Raw genomic sequence first — 25,034 nt, forward strand, 5'->3', positions numbered from 1 at the left:
TAAAAAAGGGTAAAGATGTTTAAATGCTTTATTGATCATATCATTTAGTGTAGGAAGGTTTAGGGGTTTATTCAATTGATGTCGAATCTTTTCCGACGGAAAGGATCCGACAGTTCAGTATTCAATCTGAGGAAAAATCCGATAGGTTTTTGCCGTTTCTGACAATGTCAGTCCGACTTTTTTAAAGTTGGCTTGACATTGTTGAAAATGAGGCTAAAACCTGTCAGATTTGGCCACAAATCCGACAAAACACATGGATCCACTACTAATTTGCAGATCCACGTGTTTTCCAACAAGTCAGAAAAATGGCAGCCCCATTGAATAGGTCAAATCATGAAAAAAAAGTCGGAAACTGCCATCTTTCCGTCTAGACGGCAGTTCCGACTAGAACTGAATAGATCCCTTAATGGAGATAGGAAGGTTTATGAAAAATATCAATATAAATTAATGCAATCAAAGTTTACTTGCACTTTTCCAGAATCAAAGGTGAAATTTCTAGACTAGATCCTAGACTTGTATCAGCTTCTGCATTAGAACTGTGATTGGTTTGCTGTACTAAGACTTCCGAAGTACTAAAACATGTTATTTTACGAATAAAACATTTTCTCCTGTGGATACCCCCTGCTGACTCCATCCTGTCCCCAGCTGTCCATGAATTGTTTTCCCTATGCAAAGCAGTATTCCCCTGGTGTAGGCTATCATATGTCACAGCCTTTTTTCCATGATTTACAGATCTGAGCCTTTGATAAATAGCTCCCTTAATCAGTATCAGCTGATATGTCATATACTGTAGACGCATGATGGTAGTGGAGGAAGTTCTTACATTATCAATTTATTTTATGGTAGGTTTATAAAACAACCTCATGTAACAATATTTTGCCTAATTACACAATTAAGATTATGTTAAAAGAGTATTGGGAAATTTTATTACAAGGAAACGGTTGTAAAATACAGTACAACTATTATCCTTATTTTCATGATTGAACTCAAGGGCACAATAAAAAATCATTTTATCTACTATAAAAGGAAGTCAAACTAAAAATTATAGTACTTCTAAATCCCAGGCAAGACAACCTTACACATTATAGGTAGAGGGTAGACCATGCATTTGCTGTATCTGGCCCTGCTCTTTCCCTTCTGTAGAGCAGAACTAACTACACACAGTGGGGGTAAGTGGACAATATATGAAAATAATTTGGCTCTCTGATAAACATTAGATAGAAATAACTTGATAAAAAAAAATCACATAATTGCCTAAATTTAAACAAAAAATCAAATCAAATTTTCCTACAAAATTAGTTAATTCCATTTGAATGTTATATAGCATACAATTAAATGTATGTTTTTGAAATACAATGACATAGTGTAATTGTTGTTCACTTTTATTGTACCATTACCAGTGTTTGTTTCTCACACAGATGCTGACGAGAGAACATGTGCTGTGCAAACTGGTAAGAAATATAAACAGGCATATGTGGAGCCAGAATAGATATAATTTTATGTATCATTGCTTGTGGGTACATAAAATCTTTATGTTCACAAACAATTCTGGGCATGAAGGGCCCACCAGGGAAATGCAGTGGTAGGGACCCATGCTTTGAGGCTTGGCTAACCATTATTACATGGTCTGGGCCCTTGCTAAATTTATATATATTAAATACTGCTAGTGCACGCATGATAATGTACCAGATTAATAACAGCAAAGTACTGTAGAACATACACCATAATCCGGTGCAGTATAATATAGCATAAAATAATGTATAATTCAAGAGCAGAATCTGGAACCTGATCCCTAGAGGAGGAGTGGATACGCAGACAGTGGGGCCCCCCAGGACTAATTGTAACATAAAGGAGGTCAAATGCATCAATTGTCTGCACCCTGGGGGAGATGTATCATACTGTGGTGAGAGATAAAGTTGAGAAATATAAAATTACCAACCAATCAGCTTCTAACTGCCATGTTACAAGTTGTGTTTGAAAAAATGACAGAAGCTTATTGGTTAGTACTTTATCTCTCTCCAAGGATCATATATATCCCCCTCTGTAACATACAGTACATTTATAGACTAATAAAGGCAGGATTTAAAAGGTGTGTCTGTTGTTGATGTTTGCATAAATAGATTTATGTGTATTTTAAGTGCTGTAGATCAAGTACATATCTTCAATTGCATGGACTGCAAGTATGAAATTGCATTTAAGTAGATATGAAAATAAAAGCCCCCTTGCCAGTGGTAGTTTAAAAACCCTCTGCAGTGGCAACTCCAAATAGTCAGAACCACACCAAATACCATGGAGTCCCAGTCAGAGGAGTTTGGCTGTGTTTGGGGTAGCAGTTGATGTGACTCTCCTATTTGAATTTGTAACTGTGCTGCATCTCCACCTCTGCAACTGCCACCGGTCCCCTGTATGACAAAGATCATTTCAGGGTGTACTGTACTTATTTGAAGGAGGAGAAATAATAATGTATGTTAATGTTCATTTACCACTATCATGCCCAGGGGAGATGTATTATGCCTTAGGGGTAAATTTACTAAGAATCGTATCTCGCCTGTTTACTGATATTAAATACAGGTGAGATCAATCAGACATGGGTGTTTTTTTTATAACTAAAACACGGGAATTTTTTTTATAACTAAAACACGGGAATCGTGTTTTCCAATGGTGTATGTAGTCATGTTTATATGGCGTGTTTTCTGGCAGTCAAATACTCCCAAACATAAAGCCTGCACAGATCAGTAAGATCTGAGTAGTGCTTCTCTGTTAAAATATGTTTAAAGTGTAAAAAATAGAAAAGAAAAATGTCCCACTTAGCTAGGAAGGTAACTCTACAGCTATATATTGGTCCTATTATATTGGACCCTGGCCATAAAGTTAACCCTCCTAACTAGTCAGCCATGGCCAGGGATTCCTAGGGGAGTGGGGACCCTTCAAAATACTGTAGGGGTCCCTCCTTCCAGTTATCCAAAGCCAGGGCTGAAGCCTGGACAATTCCTTGGCACCCCTGGGCTGTAGGTTCTGAGTTGATAGTTCATTAGTTTAGAGTTATAAAAAATATTGTCTTATACAGAAGGGATTACAGGTCTCAGCAAGCCTCCCCCACATGCTGGTATTTGGAGAACCACAAGTACCAGCATGTCTGGCTTTAAGGCTTGTACTGTACCTTAAATATAAAATATCTGCACAGATATTGTGCTGCACAGAACCAACTTATATGGAAAAATCTAAAGGAGGCTGTTAGTTACTCTCTATCAGAAATGTGGGTGTCAGGATACCTTAGGGATTCATGCTTAGGCAACTGTCTGTATAAACAAATGTTTTTTTTTTGTTTTGTTTTTTTAATTTTAACACCCATTACTTGGAGGTAGCAACCCAAATCCATTCACAGTGTTTTACAGAGAGTACTTAGCAGGTACTAAGAAGTTGTCACTTTATTTGTACCAATTTGTTCCTTGTCCACCTCAACAATCTTTTAAGAATTACCACAGAAAAAGTGTTAGTGTTGTCCACATGTGGTGAACTGTAAACTGAAATGTGATATAAAATACAGTATACATTTTTATTTAGAAATAAAAAGTATACAAGTAGGATCTTTCTCATTAATAATTACTAGACATTAAGTTCATCATTTAAAAATGTAAATGCTTCAACACACAGTTGCAGAAAGAACCAGCAAAATAAAAGTTACAATTATACAGAAAATGCAAGGTGAAATAAAGATGAAAAGAAAGATAATTAACATGTGCTGTATTTTCTGTACCATTATCAAATCTACTACAATTACTGTATGTAGAGGAGATAATATTTATTCAGAATTCCCTTCCTATAACTTCCATCCTTTAAGAGTCTGTGATATTTCAATTGCCATCATTTAGCGGGAATATACAGTACGGATTAGATGCAGTTTAGACATACCTGATGATTTGATATTTGTTAGCAAAGCTGTTGAGAGGGCAACAAGGTCCCAGTACTGGGGGAGGTGCGTGGCCAAATCCAGGAGGTGTGTCCATGCCCCCTCCCAAAACAAAAACCCTTAAAAGTACTATGTGTGGTGGCCCTCAGCAGATAGCCCAGATCCCCGCCAGGCCACCCAACAGGCCTAGCCCCAAGTAATCAGTACCAGGTTAATGTGATATATATAAAGTACATTTTATTTAACTGTTTAAAAATAATGTGTTTATATTTATATTAAGATTGATAAGTATTCATGGCTACATATATATCAGCCATAAAAGTGGTAAACTGGTTACTCTAAAAAAAAAAAATCTGTTTAAAAAAAAATATTATTATAGCATTTAGTAACGAAATACACTATGTGTATGGTTTTCATGTTTTCATGGAGTAATCCCGATTTCAGTAATTGTGATTATTGGGCCTAATTCAGACCTGATCGTAGCAGCAAATTTGTTAGCAGTTGGGCAAAACCATGGGGGTGATTCCGAGATGATCGTAGCCCTGCAAAATTTTGCAGGGCTACGATCATGACCATAGACTTGCGGGGGGACCACCAGCACAGGGCTATCCCACCCCGCATGTTAGTGACCCCCCCCCCCCCCTCCGCAGAAGTGCAAAAGCATTGCACAGCGGAGATGCATTTGCACTTTAGGAGTAGCTCCCGGCCAGCGCAGCTTTAGCATGCTGGCTGGGAGCTACTCGTCGCTCCCCGGCCCGCAGCGGCTGCGTGTGATGCCAATGCCGCCGTTCTGCCCCCCCTTGCCCAGCAACCGCCTCTGCCTGTCAATCAGGCAGAGGCGATCGTAGCACAGCGACGGCCTTCAGCCATCTGGCATGCGCCGGTGCACTGCGGCACTGGCGCATGCGCAGTTCTGACCCGATCGCACTGCTACGATAAACTGCAGCATGCGAGCGGGTCAGAATGACCCCCCCAAGTGCACTGCAGGGGAGGCAGATATAACATGTACATAGAGTTAGATTTGGGTTTGTTCAATCTGAAATCTAAATTGCAGTGTAAAAATAAACAAAATAACCTACCCAAATCTATCTGCCCCACCTGCAGTGCACATGGTTTTGCCCAACTGCTAACAAATTTGCTGCTGCGATCAGATCTAAATTACCCCTCATTATTAGTTTGCACTGGGTAATAATATTGGAGATTAAAACAGTGCAGATTATAGTACTTTAAAGTGATCATCTAGAGACTTTCAATCCAAATCAGTAATTAATTTGTATAGATAAGGTATGATACAGTCAAACGCCAATGAACGCACACTGCTTTGTCAATGATTTCTTGCTTTGACAAAACAGTATATTCCCGCTAAGCATTCCACTTGTAAATGTTTAAATAAAAGTCAAGTAATAAATTAGAGGATCATATATTAGATAATGAGCTAAAATATCTTCCCCCAAATACTTTATGTGTAAACAGGAACCTACACTCTCAACAGGACCAATTGTAGGAAAAAGGGGTTTACAGAAATCAGGGTGGGCCCACTGCATCTTTAAAGCTAGACCAGTCTTTTGGTCACATTGACATCTTATTGCAGCCAAACTGCGGCGCGGGACACTGCAAATATCACAACTTTTCATTTGCATTTAGTAAAAAAAAGGTTTTGGTCTTATGATGTAGGAAAATATAATGTGAGACATTTGGTTAGCACTGTTTATAGCCATATTACAGTACTATATACATATTAATAATTTGTTTTAATAAATGCTCCCATACATTGTATTAGTCAATTGTCTTGTTTCTTTTAGAATCCTCATCCCTAACTTATCTGGTGGATACAACAGGCTCCATGTATGATGATTTTATAGAGTTAAAACGTGTGAATTCTTGGCTACTGGACCGTGTAACTGCCAGGTTTCCATGTGGAGTACGCCAGTATACCATGGTGGAGTTTAATGATCCAAGTATGACTTTATGTTACCATAACTGTAACAATAGAATGTCAAAAGTATAATACAGGTTGAGTATCCCTTATCCAAAATGCTTGGGAACAGAGGTATTTTGGATATCGGATTTTTCCGTATTTTGGAATAATTGCATACTATAATGAGATATCATAGCGATGGGACCTAAATCTAAGCACAGAATGTATTTATGTTTCATATACACCTTATACACACAGCCTGAAGGTAATTTTAGCCAATATTTTTTTATAACTTTGTGCATTAAACAAAGTGTGTGTACATTCACACAATTCACTTATGTTTCATATACACCTTATACACACAGCCTGAAGGTCATTTAATACAATATTTTTAATAACTTTGTGTATTAAACAAAGTTTGTGTACATTGAGCCATCAGAAAACAAAGGTTTCACTATCACACTTTCACTCAAAAAAGTCTGTATTTCGGAATATTCCGTATTTCTGAATATTTGGATATGGGATACTCAACCTGTAGTATTTATTAAAATTTGTGTAGTGATGCAATAAGTTGGAGAGTAATTGGCAAGTACAGTACTGATTGTAATTCATGTCAAGGGTTAATATATACACAAAGCAATGGGTTATTTTCAAACAGCATCTGACATGTGGTACAGAACATAAAGTGGAGGCAGCTATTTAGTGAACTGAAGAAATATTCTATTTGCAGCCTACCAATTCACTCGGGCAATTTCTGATCACTATTCATGGGACAAAGGGGGTCATTCCGAGTTGATCGCTAGCTGAAAATGTTCGCTGCGCAGCGATGAAGCAAAAAAAGGCACTTCTGCGCATGCGTATGCAGCGCAATGCGCACACGCGACGTACTTTCACAACGGCCGATGCAGTTTTACACAAGGTCTAGCGAAGCTTTTTAGTCGCACTGCTGACCGCAGAGTGACTGACATGAAGTAGGCATTTTTGGGTGTCAACTGATCGTTTTCAGGGAGTGTTCGAAAAAACGCAGGCGTGCCAAGAAAAATGCAGGCGTGGCTGGGCGAACGCAGGGCGTGTTTGTGACGTCAAATCCGGAACTGAACAGTCTTAAGTCATCGCAAACTAGGAGTAGGTCTGGAGCTACTCTGAAACTGCACAATTTATTTTTGTAGTCACTCTGCGATCCTTTCGTTTGCACTTCTGCTAAGCTAAAATTCACTCCCAGAGGGCGGCGGCTTAGCGTTTGCACGGCTGCTAAAAACTGCTAGCGAGCGATTAATTCGGAATGACCACCAATGGTTCTTTATAAAGTGTACATGTTGATTGTGGCCACAAAATGACTGGCTCCAATGTGTGTTCAGGGTTAGGTTCTTTCGATGGTCACAGAACTGTCATGGGACTACAAAAGCCCTCAAAATGTATGGTAAGAGTTATGTTATATTTTGTTCTATTATATTTATTTTAAAATGTAATTTGCAAAACAAATTCCATTAAAAGTGTATTGCAGTGAAACCCTTGTCTAGATTACAACTGCCAGTGTGTACTAATAGATCCAGGTAAACTGGATATAATGGTAGATTGCCACTGTTGGAACTGCAAAGAGAGAGAAAAATATACCCTCACACTACTAATACTGCATACTAATAGTAAGCCCCAAATTCATTATTCATTACTTCAGTTTAGTCTGTGGGGGTGCAGTCCGAATCCAACCAAGTTAACTGTACCTAATAGGTGTACATATGGGAGAGAAAATATTCAATGGGGGAGATTCAAATGTTTGATAAGTCAGCTGGGAGTCTGTTTTTTCCTATCTAATAGACAGGGCAAAAAAGACACCCAACCGACTTTTCAAACTGAACGTCTCCCCTGCTATGGAATTGACCTCCCTGGCTGGTTCTGCCTGGTGCTGGTTTTAGTGATGTGTGGGGGACTACACTTTCTTTTTTTCTTTTCCTCTATGGGGGGGTGTTAGCTGCCAGTGCCTCCCCAGCCACTGACCTCACCGCACGTCACTGGTTTCTAGATTGGTTACAGGAGAATACCAAACAATATAAGGGACTTGAAAGTGAACTTTGCTTTTTAAACAATTGTATCCTCACATTTTTCTAACTTTTTCGCAAAATGTATGTATGTTTGTTGATTAATCTAATCTCTATATTTCACTGTATTTTACCCACAGAATGGGTTATTTTTATATTATGAACAATAAAAGTTAAATTTTATAAGGGTATAAAAATTCCCAAAATATTATCTCTCCCATGTGTGCGCTCATTGGAAACAAACCCTTGCTCCTCCCCCCTCCTTTTTTTTTTTTTACACTGCTGGATACTGTCAGAACTCTGCAAGTGCTGGCAAATAAGGGAACCTGCTGTAGTCTCTTGTAACTTCTGAAATTCTCTTGTCTACATACAGTAAAAAAAAAAAAAAGTTTGTGAGTGAATTAATCCAGGGAGGTGGTAAGTATGTATGTATGTATGTATGTATGTATGTATGCAGGGCCTTATGGGCCCTACACACTGAAAGATTTAAGTGAACGATATGAACGTTCTCGTTCATTAATGAACGAGAACTCGTTCATATTGTTCAGTGTGTAGGCACCAACAATGAACGATGCGTGGCCCCGCACACATTCATCGTTGGTGCCCTGTCGCTTATGCATGCAGGCCAATATGTACAATCTCCTCCATATTAGCATGCAGTGCTATGGATTCAGGTGACGGGGCGAGGGAAGAAACTTCACTCCCCCCACCGCCGCCGGGTCACCCGTCTGCCGTATCGGCGGTCGGGCAGCTCGGCGGCGGGTCGCCGGGTCTGTAGGGCCCATAAACATTACCTTATAATCTACATTAACACATATAAACATATAAACTCATAAAATATAAACTCATGGTCACAACCTAATCTAAGCTAACATATGAATGTTTGACCTTTCAGATGAGAGATTCAGGTTCAAGTATTATTCCCCTTAGGCCCTTAGGCTCATGTGAATCCAAAGGTGAATCCAAAGGTTGTGTGAGCTTATGTTATGGCTACTGAGATACTACTCTGTTGCTCAAGTGTATTTGTTATTGACTCAGGCAGAAACATTGGTAATGTTCAATTAGTTAATCCTTTATTAATGAACAACACAGGCCAGTGGCTGCACCATAAACAGTCAGGAGAAAACAGATCCAGACTAACCAAAAGTCCAGGTTCTGGCAGCAAACAGGATTGTGATCTCCTGCTGGAGTAAGGCAAATCAGCACTAGCTGATGATTTACATCACAAACCTACTAGTACATGATAATAAATATTTGCTGAATACTCTCTACCCCGAATGTGGATGTGTTACATGGGATCCTGTTTCAAGATAACAACAGGTAGTACAACCTGTACATTTATATGATACAGGATTCCTTGATAGAAAATGGGACGGTTGTTACACTTGCATGTCAGTAATGTAATTTTTTCAGTAACCTCAGATTTCTGCCCCTCATATGAAAGATAAGTAATCTGCTGTAGTGTCTTTCAAGCTGGATAAATACTCATCCATGGTAATAAAAGGCCAATATTTTTTTTAGCAATTTTGACGATAGCAGGACTTGCTGTAGAGGCAATGCATTCTGCTCAGTTTGCACTTTAGGCCAAAGGCATTGTTCTCTAGATCTTGATAGAGCTTTATTTTTTAGCACGTTATGATTTCAATTTAAATTAACAATCATGTTGTAAAAATTTAAGTAACATTTCATCCATCTGTCTGATGGCATTGCTCTCACAGCTTGTAATCCTTCTTATTATAAGAAATTGTAAAAAGGGGAGACCTTTCTTCATAGAAATTGGATAATGACATTTAGCATGTAACAAAGCAATTTTATCGTATATACTGGGTCCAAGTGTTCTTTCTTCCTATAGATCCATACATCCAAGTAATGGACAGCAGTATTACTGCACTGAAACATAAATGTAATACTGCCATCCATCAGATTGATGGCATCTATTTGCAATGTAAACTCCTCCTTAGTACCAGCCCAGATTAGCATAATGTCATCTATATATTGGGTGAAAAATATCAGGCAATTGGCAAATGATGGATTTTGTAAAAAAGAAAAAGGAAAAAAAAAAAAGATTTTTCTCTACAGAAAACATGTAAGTGATTATGAAAGCTGGGGCAACATTAGAACCCATTGTACAACCCAGCAGTGGCAAATAATACTCACTATTGGAATAGAAAAAAATATTAGTCAGGTCCTTTTCAAGAAATAGTATAAAAGAAGATAACTCAGGGCCTTTTTTAGTGACATTATTCATCAGAAGCTCTTTGACCTTTTGCATGCATAGATGAACAACATTTATACAAGATAGTACACAAATGTTTGGTACTGTAGTTCCTGTAGTTCTTTTAATTTATTTAGAAAATCAGTAGTATATTTTAGAAAATGTTCTTTCAGGCTATATCATCGGCTGTAAAAAGAAGTCCAAATATTTTGCAATGATATTAAACAAGTGTTCATAAGCTGCAATTATTGGGCAACCAGTAGGGCATGGCAGGTTTTAATGCACCTTGGGCAGGGTATATATCACAGGCATAATTGGAAATTCTACTGTAAGGGCATTATAGATCACTCTACTGTATCAATAATGCCATCTTCAAAATGGTATCAATTTATTTTTTAAATTTGCATGTGAGATCAACTTCCAGCTTGATATATACCCTTTGATCATCCAATTGCCTATAGATCTCTTGTCAGCAGGTCTCACTATAAGGGATTTTATTTCACAAATTCCTCATTGGTTAAGTTTTTGTTGATGCACAGGTAATGTGTGGCAAAAGTAATAACTGAAGACTCAACCATCCGGCTGTAACATTGTATAGAGGAATCACAGTATGAGTTTGTGGCTCAAACAGTGATTTTTGGTTTAAAGGGGTGATGTGATAAAGGATACATACTCTCTGTCTTCATTGCCTAGAACTCTTTAAGCTTAAGGTTATGCTGATGATGCCAGACATCAACCTTCCAACTCAATTCGTCATCTATTGTTGTAGGCACAAAAGAAAGAGCATTATTTAAAACAGATTTTTCTGTTTCTATCCTGGCATGTGAAGATAAGTTAATAATTAAATCTACTTTTTGCTAATTTGTTTGCCTCTTCCCTTGCTCGCCATCACGCATGCAGATTATTTTCTTTCCGCACCTCTGGCACGGGTTGTTACCCCTAATAAACTACAGTATAAGATATAGGCTAATTGATCATGCCCATCCACTTATTAGAGGGGGTGAATGCAACAAATTATCACTTTAGCTTGAGGCCCACTGGATATTTAATTTCAATACAGTGGCCCCCTTGGGTCTAAATAAAAATCTTGCTTTAGTTTGCTTGCTTTGATTTAAAGTTGTCCCTAATTTAATGCTGTAAATTATATATCATATTGTGATGACATGTGATGACACAGCTGGCGCGTCGTGTCGCTCAGTGGTAAAAGACACGTGGTTACTTTCCTAGCCCTGGTCCTACACATGGACTTCATCAATTGCCAATATGTTATTAGTTATATGTTAGGCAATATTGTATTATATTGTATGATATTATTGTTACAAGGGTACAGTTATGTTTTCGATGTATATATATGAATGTATTGGTTATTGTATTATAGTTTGTAAAATAATGTCCCCGCCCATGTGACTGCTTTGATAACCTGTTTGTTTGCTGTTGGAGATACAGCCAGTCTCAGATGTCAGTCCATACACCCCCCTCATTCTTCCTTACACATGGGATTCCAGGCTACACAATCAGATTAATTAAGGTTCATTTAGTTAACATCTATTGTGTGCTAGAGGACATGCCTAGACATGTTAAAGTAGGTCTATCTGAAAGTGTTCTATAGTCAGCCCCTTTAATGTAACCCACCCAATACAGAGCCAGAAGGTGTCGCCTTATGGTAGGACAGACAAAAGGTTTTGATAATAGCAAAGAGGGAAGGTGAGAGAGTGGCAGGAGACTGACTAAGAAGTAATGTTCTGTCAGGAGTTCCAGGAGGAATTGTCGTGTAGAATTGGATCACAGAAGTGTGCTGAGCTGTTTATAACCCATTCTGTTCAATAAACCACTGTTGGTTTTTCATCTACCACCGTGACTGAGTGATTTTGAACCCAGTATCCTCACACATATACTATTTAATCCATATGAGGTTGGTTTTGATATATGTTTGGTATTCATATTTATGGCATCGATTTTATTGGGGTATTTCCTGGTTTTTCATATTGTGTTTATCTAATAGAGGTTTTTATGCTATGCGAGTTTTGTAAGCACATATTTAACTATATTTATCTGAAGATGTTCATTAATGTCTGCACTATGTTTTATACTATATTAACTAAACAGTACTATGCAGCATATATACTGTATATATTGTAACAAGCGACCTTCAACCAGACGCTGACACAGTTGTATGAAAGAAATGCAGTCCATTTACTTTCACAGCATAGTAAACAGACTTTCCACAGCAAGTTCACAAACAGCATGCACACAGTTTCAGGCTCCCTGTCTCTAACCCACTGGCCCACCCTCTATCGCATGGCCACTTGTTGGCATCAGGAGCCCTGAGCCCTTGCCCTAATGAGCTTTATAAGTATGGCACAGGTGTACCTGATTGCTGGGAGCACTTGCTCCAATACCTGGAACGGAACTGCATGGATGGGATCTCATGTATGAAATAGCAGTGTATTTCTGTGTATCAACAGCAATACAATACTATAATTTCCAACTGCCAGATAATCTTTGACACAACATTAAAGAGACAACCTGCTGTGTCCCAACACCTCCCTGGGCTTCCTTTTGGTCCAGCCCTAAACCCAGGTCACCTTAGCCCGGGCCACCCGAACTGTTGCCCTGTCCTGCAAACACCCGGTGTGGCATCCAGACTGGACTGCCACATATCCTCCCCCTAAGCTTTGAGCCTACGGGTGAAGCTGAGTCCTTCTTTGGTGCACATACCTGCTCGCCAGTCTCAGCAGGTGTACCCCTTTTCAGGTTGGTCTCTCTCCGTGTCCCCTTCCCCCCTCTAGCTTCACCCCACAGGGCTCTGCACCTTTTGAGGAGAGGAACTTCCATGAAAGGTCATCCGTGTTGCCTTGTTATCCTCCTGCTCTGTGTTGGACCTTGAAGCGGTATGGCTGGAGGACAAGGAACCACCGTGTTACCCGGGCGTTGTCTCCTTATTTAGGCACATCCATTGGAGTGGAGCGTAATCGATGATTAAGGTGAACTCCCATCCCAGGAGATAGTACCTCAGAGTCTCTACTGCCCACTTGATAGCCAGGCATTCCTGCTCTACCGTGGCATATCGCTGTTCCCTAGGCAGTAGTTTCTTGCTAAGATAGAGGACTGGTTTCTCTTTCCCACCTACCTCCTGAAACAAGACTGCTCCGAGGCCTGTTCCTGAAGCATCCATCTGCAGGATGAACCTTTTACCGAAGTCCGGGACTATCAACACTGTTGCTTTGCACAGGGCACTTTTTAAGTCCTTCCAGGCCTCATGTACCTGGATCATCCACATAAGCTTGTCTGGACTTTGCTTTTTCAAGCAATCAGTGAGCGGGGCTGCTCTGGTGGCAAAGTTCGGGTTAAATTTGCTGTATTATCCCACCAGGCCTAAGAAGGCCCTGAGTTGGGTTTTCATCTCGGGCCTTGGCCAGGCAGCAACTGCCTCCACTTTATTGACCTGAGGTTTGGTTTGGCCCTGGCCTACCACGTACCCCAAGTACTTAGCCTCCGACATACCTATCGCACACTTCTCTGGGTTGGCCGCGAGGCCGTGGAAGCGCAGAGACTTTAATACAGCTTCCACTTTGGCCAGATGAGACTCCCAGTCATCGCTGAAGATAACAATGTCATCAAGGTACGCGGCTGCGTGCTTCCGGTGGCACTGGAGGAGCTTACTCGTAGCCCACTGGAACATGGCCAGGGCCCCGGGAAGACCAAATAGCAAGACTCGATTCTGAAACAGGCCATCTGAGGTGGATAAAGCTGTTTTCGCCTTGGCAGCCTTAGTGAGGGGAATCTGCCAATAGCCTTTAGTAAAGTCAAGAGTGGTCAGGTATTGGCTTTGGTCCAGTTGCTCGATCATCTCATCAATGCGTGGCATGGGGTAGGCATCAAATTTAGATACTTGGTTCAACCTGCGGAAGTCGTTGCAGAACTACAGTGCTCTTGATGGCTTGGGAACCAGCACTATGGGGTTATTCCACCCGCTGGTGGACTCTTCAATAACCCCTAGGCATAACATTTCCTCCACTTACTTGCATACTGCGTCCCTCTTTGCCTCGGGTATCAAGTACGGCCGGAGATTGACGACTACCCCCGGAGGAGTAACGATATCATGCTCGATGATCTTTGTCCTCCCTGGAATCGCCGAAAAGGCATCTAAATTTCTCCTGACCATGTCTTGAGCTTGACGCGTCTTGACCTCGTCGAGCGATCTGTCTATTGGAACCGCACATGCTGAGATCTTGGCCACTCTTGCAGTTGCTGTCTCAGCTTTCCTTCCAGGGCTTCAGCAAATTTATATGATAGATCTGTGCAAGCTTTCGCTTTCCCAGTTGGCTCACACGATAAGTCACTGGTCCCACAGCCTCGAGCACTGTATATGGCCCTTGCCAATGGGCATAAAGCTCGCCCTCCAGTGTGGGTACCAGGACCAAGATCTTGTCTCCAGGGTTAAAACTCAGTTTCTCAGCTGGGACATCATAATGACATTTCTGCCTAGACTGGGCCTGAGTCATATGGTCCCTGACCAACGGAGCTATCTGCTGGAACCGCCCATAGAGCTGGTGAACTAACTACTACATTTGGCTCCGGGGACATCTGTTGTTCCCATCCCTTCTTCAAGAGGTCCAGGATTCCCTGGGGATGTCTGCTGTACAACAGCTCAAAGGGGCTGAAGCCCGTAGAGGACTGGGAACCTCTCGGATAGCGAACATCAGAAAAGGTAGGAGCTGGTCCCAATCCCTTTTGTCCTGGGCAACTGCCCTCCTGAGCATCTGCTTGAGTGTGTGGTTAAAACGCTTCACCAAGCCATCAGTCTGCGAATGATACACTGAGGTGCGAATCTTCTTAACCACCAGCAGCCGATATAGGTCACTCATCAGCCGGGACATAAAGGGGGTCCGCTGGTTAGTGAGGACCTCCTTAGGTATGCCCAGGTGGGAGAAGATCAGCAATAGTTCTTTGGCAATGGTTGCTGTCTTCATATTTCTTAGAGGGATGGCTTCAGGGTATTGTGTGGCATAATCAAGGAGGACTAAGATATACTGATGTCCCCTTGCTGATTTTTCTACTGGCCCCACAATATCCATCCCAATCCTTTCAAAGGGAAAGGAAATTACTGGAAGAGGGATGAGGGGAGCTCTATACTAGGGCTTCGGTGCGGTACGGTGGCAGATGGGACACTACTGACAGTACTTTGCTACCGACGCTCGGATTCCCAGCCAGAAAAAATGCTGCTGTATCCTCTGCATAGTTTTCTCCTCCCCAAATGTTCTCCCCACAACTGTGTATGAGCAGCTTCCAGGACCAGAGGCTGATGGACCCCTGGTACTATAAGCTGCTCAACTTTCTTACCCCGTTCCTCGACAACCTTATATAGTAAATCCTTCTCTACTATGAAATATGGGCTGCCCCCCTGGGTAAGGATGAATACATTTTCCCATTATAAGTACAAATGTTCTGGAAAGCATTCATGAGGTTCGGGTCTTCCTGCTGGTCTCATTCGAAATCCTGAAGCGACATGACAGTTCTTAATTTTCTTTTCTTCACTCGCCTCCTCTGGATCGGTAAGCTCTTCTGGCGTAGACGTACCATCTCCACACACACTCGGTTCCTGAGGACTTACTCGACCTTCGAGCCACAAAGCTGAGAGAGGAAGGCAGCTCCTCGAGTTGAAACGCCAACAGTTCTGATAGGCCAGGGAAATCTCGGCCCAAGATCAAAGGATAGGGCGAGCACGGGGCGACGGCTGCCACCAGCTGGATTGTCTGCTCCGATGTTGAACTGGAAACCGCACTCTGGGGTACTTGCGAGTGGCACCATGGACGCAGAGCACCTCAACCACAGGTAAGACCTGGTCAGCGCCTTCAGAAACCGACCCCGTAGAGATAATTGACAATTCACTCCTGGTATCGACAAATGCCTGGATTGGCCGTGCTGCGATCTGGAGGGTCACCTGGAATCGGTAGGGCACAGACGAACCCTTACTTCCGACACAGCTGTAGGCTGGTTGCCCTAATTTTCCTGCTCCACACTCCATAGGCTCAGGTTGTTTGGTACAGTCCTTTTGGATGTGGCCCTGTTCCCCGCACTCGTAGCAGACGACCAGATTGGTCCGGGCCCCCGTTTCCGGAGTTTGACGGGTCCGGGGTTTTGGCACTGGTCGAGTCTCTCGGTCTGAGGGTTTAGCCGTTTTCCCCAGTGCAGCATATCTCTCTATTGGGGCGGCTAGGTCCTCCATATTTTGAGGGTCAGCCTGGAGAATCCACCACTGCATGCCTCTGTCTAAGACCCGCACACAGTAGTTTATGGCTACGGTCTCCACCACTTGGGCAGCCTTATTATTTTCCGGCTGAAGTCAAGACCTCGCCATTTTTAGAAGTTTAGCCAGCTGGATTCGAGAATTCTCTGTCGTGGTCCAACGCCAGTCCTGGAACCTCTGGGCTTTGCAGGCCTTGGTTACGCCGATGCGACCCAGTATGGCAGCTTTAAGCTGCGACTAAGTAGATGCCTGGTCCGCCGGGAGGTCATGGTACATTTTCTGGGGATCCCCCGTCAAATATGGGGCCAGCTTATTCACCCAGCTATCCTCTGGCCATCCCAGGTGTGTGGCCGCGCGCTTAAAGGTCCCCAGGTAGGCTTCTACATCGTCTGAGGGACACATCTTTTGCAACGGCCTAGGCTCCTGGTGATGCTGTCGCAGGAGACCTACTTCATCACGAATCAGGCACAGGGTTTCCTGCTGAGCTTGTACTTGTGTTTGGAGAAGCTGCATCTGGGATTGTTGCCCCGCAGCCACATTAGTTAGGGCCCTTAACAACTCCTCCATGAGGGATGGGATGGTTGCACGATATATGAATCTTGCATCCCTTAGCATACACCACCAAACCACAGTTCAACAACAAAAAAATACACAAAAAAAGTCTTCTTTTTTTTTAACTAATTGACACACACACCCTGGCTGGTTACTAACCTGACCAGAGGAAGTTTGCAGAGTCTGTGGAGACTGTCACGGCAACGGCGACTCCTGCAGCTGCTGGGTTCCCGCTGCACTTGGTGCATCCAGCAGAGATTCCCTGTTTGTGGGCCAATTTGTAACAAGCGACCTTCAACCAGGCAAGACGCTGACACAGTTGTATGAAAGAAATGCAGTCCATTTACTTCCACAGCATAGTAAACAGACTTTCCACAGCAAGTTCACAAACAGCATGTACACAGTCTCAGGCTCCCTGTCTCTAACCCACTGGCCCGCCCTCTATTGCCTGGCCACTTGTTGGCATCAGGAGCCCTGAGCCCTTGCCCTAATGAGCTTTATAAGTATGGCACAGGTGTGCATGTTTGCTGGGAGCGCTTGCTCCAATACTTGGACCGGATCTGCATGGATGGGATCTCATGTATGAAATTTCAGGGTATTTCTGTGTATCAACAGCAATACAATACTTTAATTTCCAACTGCCAGATAATCTTTGACACAACATTAAAGAGACAACCTGCTGTGTCTCAACACCTCCCTGGGCTTCCTTTTGGTCCAGCCCTAAACCCAGGCCACCTTAGCCCAGTGCACCCAAACTGTTGCCCTGTCCTGCAAACACCCGGGGTGGCATCCGGACTGGACTGCCAATATATATATATATATATATATATATATATATACACATACACATATATATATATATATATATATATATATATATATATATATATATATACTGTATGGTGAGCAGATCAGGTAAGGATGCACTCTCTTCAGCAGCCCAAACAGTAACATACCAGTCCAGGGTGTTTGGTACAAATGGTCTCAGCTATTTTTATTTGCAGTAAAAGTAATAATATACTAAAACAAAGGGAAAACCCAGCGCAGTAATCTCCTGTGGGATCTGATGTTCCAAAACAAAAGTTCCTATCTTCTATAATTAATTTAATCATGTTCACTGAACATGTATCCAGGATTTTATTCCTCTCTGTGATTAATTTTTCATCATGGGAAATGAATGATTTTTTTTTTTTATCACCCGTAAACCACTGGGTATCATGTTCTTCTCTGTGTATTTGTTTAAGGTGGTATGTTTTATTTTGAGTGTTTCCAGCTTTTCTAGTCTTGAATATAGTGAATAGAAGCTATCCTCAGTAGCCTCCATATTGACATACTTTGTGCTTCTGTGTTGAAGAGAGATTCTACTTGCCTGATTCTCTCTCTTAGGTTCCATGCCATTTTTCCTGTTTGTTGTATATATTAATTATGGAAGATTTGTTATAGTTATGAATCCTTGTTCTAGACCGCTGCTGTCTATTCTGAGAGGATGGTTATATGCTTAGACACAAGAAAAATGATAGACTGCACTCCTAGAACTGGTGTTCTATGTCCTTTGAGGTATGCAGCTGTAGGGTCTGGGGGTACCTCTCTTACTCTTTAGAACTATATACTAAAACAAAGGGGGTCTCCCTCTGCAAGCCAGCAGTTTGCACCCCAGTCAATGAGAAACTTCCTTTCCATTCTGACAAGCTTTTACCAGACAAATGCAGATGTAAACACTGATTAGCCTTCTCTGAGGCTAAGACCATAAAGACCAGACTGGGCCTAATGGATGGAGCCCTCCATCACTCTCCATCCATAACCCCAGGAACTCTCATCTGGCTTTTACCAAGACATTTTCAAACACATTCCTGGTGTTTTAATCTCATAGGACTGAAACCTTGGGCATACTGTAAATACCTGCTTTAAAACACAATTGCACTGCTTTTATCACACATCCCCCCTTCCTGTTTCATTTTGTTTGGAGGAACACTTGTAACCCCTACAATGCTACCTGAAAAGCTTTTTCTGCATCCAGGTTCCATTTAACCATAACTGACTGTTTACCCTTAGTAAGGTCAGTTAAGGGGACAGCCATGGTGGCAAAATTGGATATAAACCTTCTGTTATACCCAATTATTCCCAAGAAGGCTCCCACCTCCTTCTTAGTCAAAGTTCGGAGCCACTTCTGTATTGCCTCAGTTTTATTGAATTGGGGTTTTATCAAACCATGTCCTATGGTGTATCACAGATACTTCACTTCTTCCATCCCTAAACAACACTTTTTTGGGATAGCTGTTAATCCTTCCTCATGGATGAAGTCCAACACTGCTAGAACCCTGGGCAAGTGAATCTACCAATCATGACTATAGATAACTACATCATGAAGATAATCAGCAGCATATTGCCTATGGGGCATTAGAATTCTATCCATTATCCTTTGAAAGGTGGAGGGTGCCGCATGTATCCCAAATGGCAACATCTTGTATTGGAACAGCTCCTCTGGTGCAGAAAAAGCTGTCTTTTCTTTTACCTATCTGTCAGTGGCACTTTCCAGTACCCTTTAGTTAAGTCTAAAGTAGATAAGAGCGGGTTCAGTCTTACTCGGATTTACTCAAATCTCAAAACGGCATCTTATTGGCTTACGGATGTCACGTTTTGGATAGTCAATAAGAAAAATCGGGATAAAACCGAACTGTCGTTAATTCTGGCATTAAGAACCGAGTAAATCAGAATCCACTCATCTCTAATCTATAGTGGTTAAGTATTGTTCTGTTCCCAGCTTTTCACTAATTTCATCCCCCTTAAGCATTGGGAAGGCATTAAACTTAGACACACTATCAACTTATGGAAATCATTGCGGAAGCACAAGCTCCCGTCAGGTTTCAGAATGAGCACAATGGGATTTGACCACTCACTATGCGATGCTTTAATTATATCATCCGCCAACATTTTTTTTTTTAAATTGCGTATTTTTTATTCAAAGTTTTAAGTGAACATCCCAAAAAGAATAATACGAAATAAAAAAATAAAAATAAAAAAGTATACATATAAAACAAACAATACCGGCAGGTATAGTAAAGTATGCAGGATGCATCCAGAAGTACGGTCAGACAGGAGCCACAGAATACAATTGCAGTACACGTCTAAAAGTGCAGGATATACAATACGCCCCACATTATAGCAATAAGCAGTAAGAGTAAGAGCCCACAGGCGCCATGTGAGCTCACACATTGAGGATAAAATTATAAAATAAAATAAAAAAAGACTGACCCATGAGGCGTAGAAAAATACAAAAGTATTGGCACTGCAAACTATAGATAAAACACCTGCCTGAGTATACAGAAAAAAAAAAGATAACAAATAATTAAAATCCTAAGACCTCTGCTGCTCATAGAGATAAAACAAAAAACCCTACAATACAGAACAAAACACAAAACCCCCCAAAACAAACCACCTCAAAACCCCCCACCCTGTATAGCCTATCCCCAACCTAGGTATACCTGGATCCCCAAACTCCCCCCCCCATTAAACTACGTGACCTAACTGTCAAACACCCCCCTCCCTCCCTTCCCTAATACCAGGATAAATGAAAAAAATAAGTGACTGGGGCAAATAAAAAAAAAAGCAGAAATATGGCCGAACAGTAAATAGAGTAGATCTCCCTCATATGAGAATAAAAAATAAAAATAAGAAAATGAATATGCAAATATGGAGATATGATAAGCGACCCGGAAATATAAGGAATAGTGTTGGTAGCACCCTACAGATACAACAGTATATAGGGATATGTAACCCTTAAATAAGCGATGGTCAAATAAAACATATCTTAGAACCATCAAATAACGAAATTATATCAATGGTAAGACATACAAAAAACAGAATAGAACATAGTATTTAAGAAAGTATCAACAATAAAATAGAATACAGCCAAGGACCCGGTAACCAGTGAGGTATTATACAGACTTGGAAAGAAAGAAAATCAGTCCGGAGGATAAGCCCACTCTGGAATCAAGTCATTTAGCGGTACATGAACAGTAGTCAGGAAGGTAGTGGAGCCAGCAACCATAATGCACAGCATTAGCCAGATAGATAAGAGGATAGGCCACAGTTTCACGGTAAATGTAGAATGGAGAACCATCCCTCTCCCAAACATCACAATTAACTGCGAAATGATACAATACCGTTCTCCCCCATTATCAAGGAGGTCACACTGCGGACCCTCAAAGAAAATTGCAATGGAGGTCCATACAGTCACCAACGATGAGACGGAGGCAGTCACCGACATCCCACGCGCCATCACCCACTGCAAATAACGGTGAATATGCGCAGGAAGAATCCGCAACTCCCCCATTTTGTTCACAATGCGTTCGTCGGAGGAACCTCCAGCATTAAGCATCGACTGTAGCGGAGCGGCAGGCCCCACAGATACAAGCTCCCCCAATGGTTCCGAGGGTAGCAGCACCGGCGGGCAGGTGGACCCCACAGGAGAACCAGTTACTGCAACAGTCTCTACTCCAAACATATTAAGAACCCTTTGCTCGGATTCCGCGATAGCCTTCAGGATGATTGAGACCGAATGTCCAGAGGTATGAACAGGATTAAACATGGCTGCAGGGGGAAGAAGCAGTATACTGTAGGAGCAAGAGGAAGATCCACTGGTAGAAAGGGAGCAGAGTTATACACTCAGGAGCTCGGCTCATCCAAAGAACACAGGCGTGTGAGTCCAGCAAATGTGTTCTAGAGGTGAGAGGGAGCCAGGCATACAGTGCTCTTCCCTGCCCTACGGTTATAGTTAAAGCTCTGTCCCAAATTCACAGGGAGTGTTGTCTCTGTAATACTATGTGCTCAGTAATATCTGCACCAGGTGAGAAGGGGACAGGCAGTGGAATGTGTGCTGTGTATAATACAAGCTCACCAGCCCTGAGCACACTGGCCCCAGCAGCTGAGTGAGGGCAGAGCGGCAGCAGGAGCAACAGCCACACTGAGAGCAGAGTCTGCCTCAGGATCCAGTCACAGACTTCACCAGCCAGTAAGTTAGGACTCTTGGCACAGAGGATCCCCAAATTCACACTGCAGGAGCAGAGGGGGGTACTGCACTCTTGCAGAAATTTTCAGCCACAGAACACCAGGGAAACAGGAGATAGATCAGGATATTAGCAGGAGCTCTGGCAGGAAGCTGCCTACACCATGCTGTGTCAAGCCACGCCCTCCATCCGCCAACATTTTTTACATTTTTTTAGTCACTGCCTCCGCTCAAACTTCTGGTTTTCTATATGGCTTTAGGTAAACACTAACCCCTGGTTCAGTGATTATGGCATGTTTAATGAGAAAGGATCATATTCCCTCATTAAAGAGAGGTGGTAATTGTTTAAAAAAATGCTTCTTCTAATAAGAAGCTAGATGGATTTATGGAAGTGAATTTAACATGTTTTCTCTAAATTTGCTGTAATTTTAAAAATGTACTGACATATTGATCTCTCTTACTAACATTTTCTGTTTTCACTTTGTTTGGGAGCAGCTACTTTATTGTTATCCTTTTTTGGTGTAAATTGGTTTGATTTATCACCTGCTGGGAGGCATTATTCAGTCCTTATTATCTATGGAATATTTTAGTTTTTTTCAATGCTAACATTACACGTAAGCAGCATTTTCCCCTAGGTGCTTTATAGTGTTGTTATTTTTGTGTTCTGCAGTTCTAAAGTGTGCCTTCCATTTCATGGAATGTAACCCCCAGTGGAACACATGTGCCATTTCAGGCACTTTTGGGTGCCGCACTGACGCACGCTGGGACACTGAGCTGAGAGAGCTGCATGTCAGCTATTGCAAGAAGTTATTGGTCACGCTGTTTTAGCACTCCAGTAGGTGTTATCAATTACTGATAGTGCACATTATATTATCCATAAAGAGGTATTTTTTATCATGAAATTGGTACATTCTATATATTGCATTGATCCTGCTCCCTAGTGATCCAATGTTTAAAGGCTCTTTGCATTTTGCGCCATAGAAAGGCACACTCATAGTCAGCTGAGTTTGTTTGGAGAAAGTGGCATAGGGGAGAGACAGTGGACCAATAATGCACTAGCGCTATTGCAAAAGAGAAAAGGAAAGGAAGAACAATTTAGCTGTGATTAAAGAAGTCAGCAGACTTTATTTCAACTGTGTATTGGTGTCTGTGTGAATACTGAAACTACGAAAAGCACATGTCCCACGTACATGAAGGGGACGTGTGCTTTTTCTGCAGTTCTATGACTGATGCCTAATCTTGCAATTGACTTTTATTACTAACACAATAATCTCTATGCAAATCACTACAAATTGACTCATTGATATTTGGCACGAAGACCAAACTAGGCTGAAAAAGTCATTATACTGTATATATTATATGTACATATATAAAGTCATCTTCTATATCATCCAACAATATTTGAAATTCTGTGCTTTTTTTTATAATTGTGGTTACTTTTAAGGACATTGCATTTGTAATAAATTACTTTTTATGATTGATATATGTCGGTTTGATTGTGCTCAACTATTTAGTTTATTGTCCTATCTGCTTGCTTGTTTTTTCATTTAATATAAAAAAGGTATTGTTATGATATTTTCTTTGACTTTGGATACTGCAATAAACACTGGATTAAACTTCTGTGAAAGACTAAGAAAGTGTATTGATCTCACCTACTAAGACACCTGTGATGGGTTGGGTATGTGTGACCGGCAGTCAGGAGAGTGGTGGTCACAATACCGACGGCGGGATCCCGGCTGTTGGATGGCCAATGGGAGGGCGAGCACAATAAAGCCCCTTGCGGGATCGCTGCACTCCCCGCTCAACGTGTTCGGTGGCTTGCTGCGCTCGCCACAGGTTCTATTCCCTCTCTATGGGTGTCGTGGATACCCACAAGTGGGAATAGTCCCTGTTGGTCGGCATGCCGACCAGCGGGATTTTCAGATGCTTGGATCCTGTCGTCGGTATTGTGACCGGCAGCCTCCTGATTGCCAGTCACATAAACACAATGTGTATTATTTCCATTGGGAGTCCGTAAGTGATATGTGTGGGGGATAACCACTGAATTTCATTTATCCTTTCCTGTGGTATTCTTCTATTGGTGTAGAAGGTACCTTTGAAATGCCTATATACCAACTTAAGGCTTTGAGTCTTATATGTGGTGGGCGAACACAATAACATCAATTATATACCAAAGTGGAGGTAATAACATATACACCTTAAAACCAGCGACTGAGCACTCTTATATTGAGACTCTGGGATCTATCCATGAAGCAGTGAAAAGTGTGGAGAAGTGAGCCAGTGGAGAAGTTGCCGATGGCAACCAATCAGCATTGAAGTAACATTTATAATTTGCATACTATACAAGTGTACAGTGCAGCTGATTGGTTGCCATGGGCAACTTCTCTACAGGCTCACTTCTCCACTCTTTTCACTGCTTCATGAATAGACCCCAATATATGTTGTAAAACAGTATTACACAACTGTTTGTGGGTTTTTCTTCTCTCTTTTATGTTATACTGTACCTGAACTCTTCTTGGAAGAAGAATTATCTCAATTACAGGGAGTACTATTTGTATTTTGTATTTTACTATCCCAAAGTACCATTTTACCTCTTTCATTCTTTTTGTCTATATGGTTATTTTGGAGCTGTAGTGGAGCTGCTTGTATCACAATGACTAGGCTGCACTGGTTTTGCGCACCAAAAGATGCTGCTGCTTTTTCTTGAATAGTTCAGCTATAATGATATCAAAAACATAATATTTCATATGTCTCTGCTCTGATCCAAAAATGGAGCACTGGTAATCTACTGTATTTACATCCGCAAATAGAGTCTATAATAAATTAGGTACTAAACACTGTTTATCATTTAATCTCACAGCTATTGGGCCTGTTAGAATTACAAAATCAAAGACAGAGTTTGATAACTTCTTCAACAGTCTGAGAGCCACTGGAGGTGGTGATTGTCCAGAGCTGGCTATGGGAGGACTGGAACTGGCCTTAAAGAATTCGCCACACAAATCTTTCATCCTAGTATTAACCGATGCATCAGCTAAAGATTACTCAAATGCAACCTTGATAAGCAATATCCACTCACTAATAACCACAACACAGTCACAGGTATGTAATTGGATAGTATAAATACTCATGACCTTAGAAGCAGATTCAT

At 41.6% G+C, this 25,034-nt stretch overlaps 1 protein-coding gene across 1 annotated transcript in view; it reads left to right on the plus strand.

The window, feature by feature from the left end:
- The first annotated feature begins 5,753 nt into the window (after positions 1-5,753).
- LOC134943685 (uromodulin-like) overlaps positions 5,754-25,034 on the plus strand; it is a 91,318-nt gene continuing 72,037 nt past the window's right edge. The window contains exons 1-2 of the mRNA XM_063932394.1: positions 5,754-5,868; positions 24,747-24,985. Of these exons, the coding sequence (XP_063788464.1) occupies positions 5,754-5,868; positions 24,747-24,985 (354 nt within the window). The remainder of the gene's footprint in view (positions 5,869-24,746; positions 24,986-25,034) is intronic.

The sequence above is a fragment of the Pseudophryne corroboree genome, chromosome 7, assembly GCF_028390025.1.
Source record: "Pseudophryne corroboree isolate aPseCor3 chromosome 7, aPseCor3.hap2, whole genome shotgun sequence".
Classification (NCBI taxonomy): Eukaryota; Metazoa; Chordata; class Amphibia; order Anura; family Myobatrachidae; genus Pseudophryne; species Pseudophryne corroboree.